The 4,783-nt window shown below is 15.5% G+C and overlaps 1 protein-coding gene across 1 annotated transcript; it reads right to left on the bottom strand.

Moving 5' to 3' along the window:
- Positions 1-1,052: 1,052 nt before the first annotated feature.
- Positions 1,053-3,006, bottom strand: PGSY75_0702300 (sporozoite threonine and asparagine-rich protein; the record flags this gene model as incomplete). Its single annotated transcript, XM_018784896.1, has 2 exons — positions 1,053-2,714; positions 2,935-3,006. 2 exons carry the CDS (start codon positions 3,004-3,006, stop codon positions 1,053-1,055), a joined length of 1,734 nt encoding a protein of 577 aa, XP_018642397.1.
- Between the last annotated feature and the right edge of the window lie 1,777 nt (positions 3,007-4,783).

The following is a 4,783-nucleotide window of genomic DNA, read 5'->3' as shown; positions in this document are numbered from 1 at the left end:
AATAAAATATTATTATTTATATTTTTTTTTTTTTTTTTTTTTTTTTTTTTTTTTTTTTTTTTTTTTTTTTTTTTTTTTTTTTTTTTTTTTTTTTTTTTTTTTTTTTTTTTTTTTTTTTTTTTTTTTTTTTTTTTCATTTTCCTATTTATGAGAATTGTATATACAATAAATTTACATATATGCATATGTATGTATATATATAATTATATAAAAGATTATTGTATATTGAGTATTATAGTTGCTTTTTATATCAAAAAAAAAAAAAAAAGAAATATTGTTATATAAATGGATAAAAAAATATAATATATATATATATATATTAATTATAGTATTCTTAATATATATGTAAATATGCTTATCCAAAAAAATTGTGATTAAAAAGAATTTAGTTTATTTTAAAAATATACAAGAAATATGAAAATTAATATGATATATATAATAATATTATGTATATATTATTTTCATTTTATTTTAGTAGTATTTTGTAATATATATATAAAGTAATTTATTTATAATTATTTCTTTATATATGTTAAAAATTAATTTTTTATTTCCCTTAATTATTACAAAAAAGAAAAAAAAATATATATATATATATATATATAAGTTAATGTTAAATAATTTTTTTTTTTTTTTTTTATCCCTTATTTATGATATATATATATTTTTATATTTATATATCATTTTATTCTTCGGAATACATTTCATATTAAAGAATAAATACGGTAATTATTAAATGAATTTTTTTTTTTTTTTTTTTTAAATAGAAGGTATAATTACCATGAGATTATTTATTGTCCAAATGGGTTTTTATAAAAAAAAATAAAAAAAATATATAAAAGTAAATTGTGCACATATAAAACAATATATACTAATGAAATTTATACAAATCAGAAAAAAAATATATATATGTTTAATTATATATATATACAAAGGTGTATAAGAATAATAAAGTATTACATAAAATATAGTATAAGCATAATTGGGTAAAAGGCATAAATATATATATATATATATATATTTATTTAGTACATAAAAACTATATAGATTATTTAATTAATTAACATATATAAAGCAAAAGCTAGAATTAATTTTCCTGCATATTTATATATTACTTCACTCCAATTAAAAGCAATATATATAACCATTATGAATTTAATTATATTATACATATTTTTAAAATTTTTTTTTAAATGTGCCGCTTTATTAATGGTATTATTTTTATTTTCAATACATGTACTTATATCTGAATATATTTTACGAACAGTTTCTAAATCTAGCTTGTCTAAATAAGCGTTAATCATTGATTTAATATTTTCTTTTTCTTCTGAATTATTATTTGAATCATTATTTATTTCATCATCTGAACTTGTTTCATCTTCATTATTAGCAAAGACATATTGGTTTGTATAATTATTTTCTTCTGATATAGTATTTGTATTATTATTATTATTATCTGTTGACATTGTACTTGTGTCATTATTATTATTATCCGATACTTTTGTGTCTGTGTTATTATTTTCTGTTGATATTGTATCTGTATTATTATTATTTGTTGATATTGTATTAGTATTATTATTATTATCTGTTGATGTTATTTTTGTATTACTATTATCTGTTGATATTGTATATGTATTATTATTATCTGTTGATATTGTATATGTATTATTATTATCTGTTGATGTTGTATTTACATTATTATTATCTGTCGATGTTGTATCTGTATTATTATTATTATCCGTTACATCTATTTCTGTGTTATTATTATCTGTTGATATTGTATTTGTATTATTATTCTCTGTTGATATTGTATTTATATTATTATTATCCGCTATATCTATGTCTGTGTTAATATTTTCTGTTGATATTGTATTTGTATTATTATTATTATCCGATACTTTTGTGTCTGTATTATTATTTTCTGTTGATATTGTATTTGTATTATTATTATTATCCGATACTTTTGTGTCTGTATTATCATTATCTGTTGATGTTATTTTTGTATTATCATTATCTGTTGATGTTATTTTTGTATTATCATTATCTGTTGATGATATATTTGTATTATTATTTTCCGTTGATATTATATTTGTATTATTATTATTATCTGTTGATGTTGTATTTGTAATAGTACTTGCTGTTGAATCTTGTGTTGTGTTTATATTACCAATTAACTTTTTAGTTATACTAGTACTATCGGTTAAATTTGTACTAGTATTACTATTATCTGTTGAACTTGTATTTGTATTAATACTATTATTATGTTGTGTTGAGGATGTATTTGTGATTGTAGTATTATTTCCTGTTAAGGTTTGAGTTGTAATAATATTTTCTGTTGTTTTTTTGGTTGCATTAGCATTATCTGTTAAATTTGTATTTATAGTTGAACTACTGATTCCTGTTGATTTTATATTTGTTTTATTATTTTCTGTTACTTTGGTAGTACTTGTAGTTGTACTACTATTTCCTGCTAACTTTGTATTTATATTTGTAGATGTACTACTATTTGCTGGTAATTTTGTATTTGTACTGTTATTTTCTGAATTATTCCTTATATTTAGATTTGTTCCTGATTTTTTACTATTTACTAATTTTAAAGCTGCACTATATCCTCCCCCTAGAAAGTTCGATTGAAATTCTGACAATAATCTGTCATGCTTTATAATATATGTTGATAAATTGTTGTTATCATAATAAAAATTACATTTTAAATTCTAAAAAGTAATAATAATAATAATAATAAATCAGTATATGTTATATATATATATATATATATATATATATATATATATATGTGTTGGAAAAATAAAATGATACATAAATAAATAAATAAATATATATATATATATATATATATATATATATAATTAAAAATATTTGCATATATTGCATTTGTAATTTTTTCTAATTTTTTTTTTTTTTTTTCTTTCTTACTTTATTAGAATAAAACAATGTTGTCCAGATTAAGAGAGTACATATGGCTGTCTTATAAAAAATATGTATCATTATTTTTTGTATGATTTTTTAAGTTTTTTCTGGTGGTATAAATATTTTCTCATATAAATTATTTTCTTTTTATATTATCGTAATGTATATTCATATATATAACATAAACATATTTTCAGTTGTATATTTATATTATTGTTATGTTAACGTGTACTATTTAAATATATTTTAAGGCACCAATTTTTTTTTTTTTTTTTTTTTTGATCTATAATTATATTTATTTATGTGGTTAATTAAAAATAAAAAAAAATAAAGAAATATATTTATATAAAAAAAAGAAAAAAATTATATATATATAAATATATTATATGTAAATTTATTTTTAAATTTTAACAATATCAATATATTATAAATAATATAATATATGATTTTATTAATAATAATAATGAAACTTATTATTATTATTATTATATATATATATATATTATATGCTTATTATATATTTCATTTATATATGTATCATACTCTTTTTTTGTTTTTTTTTTTTTTTGTATAATAATTATAAAAAAAAAAAAACCCTTTGGATTAAGAAAATTTATCCTATAAATATATGATATATATAAATGTTTTTTTTTTTTTTTTTTACTTTCCTAAAATGATAAAATCTTAAATATGGTAACAAAAAAAAAAAAAAAATAAATAAATAGTTGGTAGTGGGGAAAAAAATACTGTACCCATATAAATATATATTTATATATAATAATTTATTTGTATGTTAACCCTATAAAAATATGAACGGGTTGTACGTATTTTATAATCTTTATAATAATATATATATGAAATGTAGAGGGGGAAAAGAATAAAATAAATTGAATACCTTATGAAATTCTTATTATATATATATATATTATAAATCTTATAAAAAGATTTGAAAATTCATATTTTTTAAAAACTGAAATATAATATATATATATGTATTATATATTTTTTGTATTTTTTAAATTTCAGTTGTATCTTTTATAAAGTTGATATTTTTGTATATATATAAAAATAAAAATATATATATTTATTTATATAATTTTTTTTTTTAAATCGGTATATAATATAATATATAATATATAATATTTCTATATTTTACTTTTTATTATACATATAAAATATGTTTTAAAATATATTCTTTATATTTATATATATGACATCTTGTTATTTATATTCTATAATTTAGGAATATCATAAAATAATAAATTTTAAAAGGTTATGACAAAATTATTTATTATGTTTTCAAATTTATATTTATTTATTTAAGCAAAACAACATATAATTTTTAAAGTTCTACCAATATTTATTTTTATTGTTAGAGAATATTCATATTTTTTTATATGTTTAATACGAACAAATAATATGATAAAGTTATATATTTTAATATATATATATATATATATTTATATATGTCCTTAATATATGTGATTCTTTTTTAGTTATAATTATTTTCAGTTGTGTTTTCTCATTCACAAAATTAAGACATTTATTTTTATATATTAATAAAACGGAAAAAAAATGAGATGGATAAATTTTTTTTTTAACCCCAACGATAAAAAAATAGGGAAAGTGTTTTTTTTTTTTTTTATTTATTAACTGGAAAATAAATAAAAAATATATATTATTTTTTTATCATATAAGAATAATATAAATAACAAATATAGAGTATATGACAAAAGAAAAAAAAAAAAAAAAAAAAAAAGGGGGGGAAAAAAAAAAAATATTGTGTTAAAAAATATAATCTTTAATAAATAAATTAATAATAATTTAATAAGAAAAAAAAAAAAAATAAAAATAA

Source organism: Plasmodium gaboni, chromosome 7, assembly GCF_001602025.1.
Source record: "Plasmodium gaboni strain SY75 chromosome 7, whole genome shotgun sequence".
NCBI lineage: Eukaryota > Apicomplexa > Aconoidasida > Haemosporida > Plasmodiidae > Plasmodium > Plasmodium gaboni.
The sequence above is the reverse complement of the archived record's forward strand: the minus strand, read 5'-3'. Positions and strand labels throughout refer to the sequence as shown.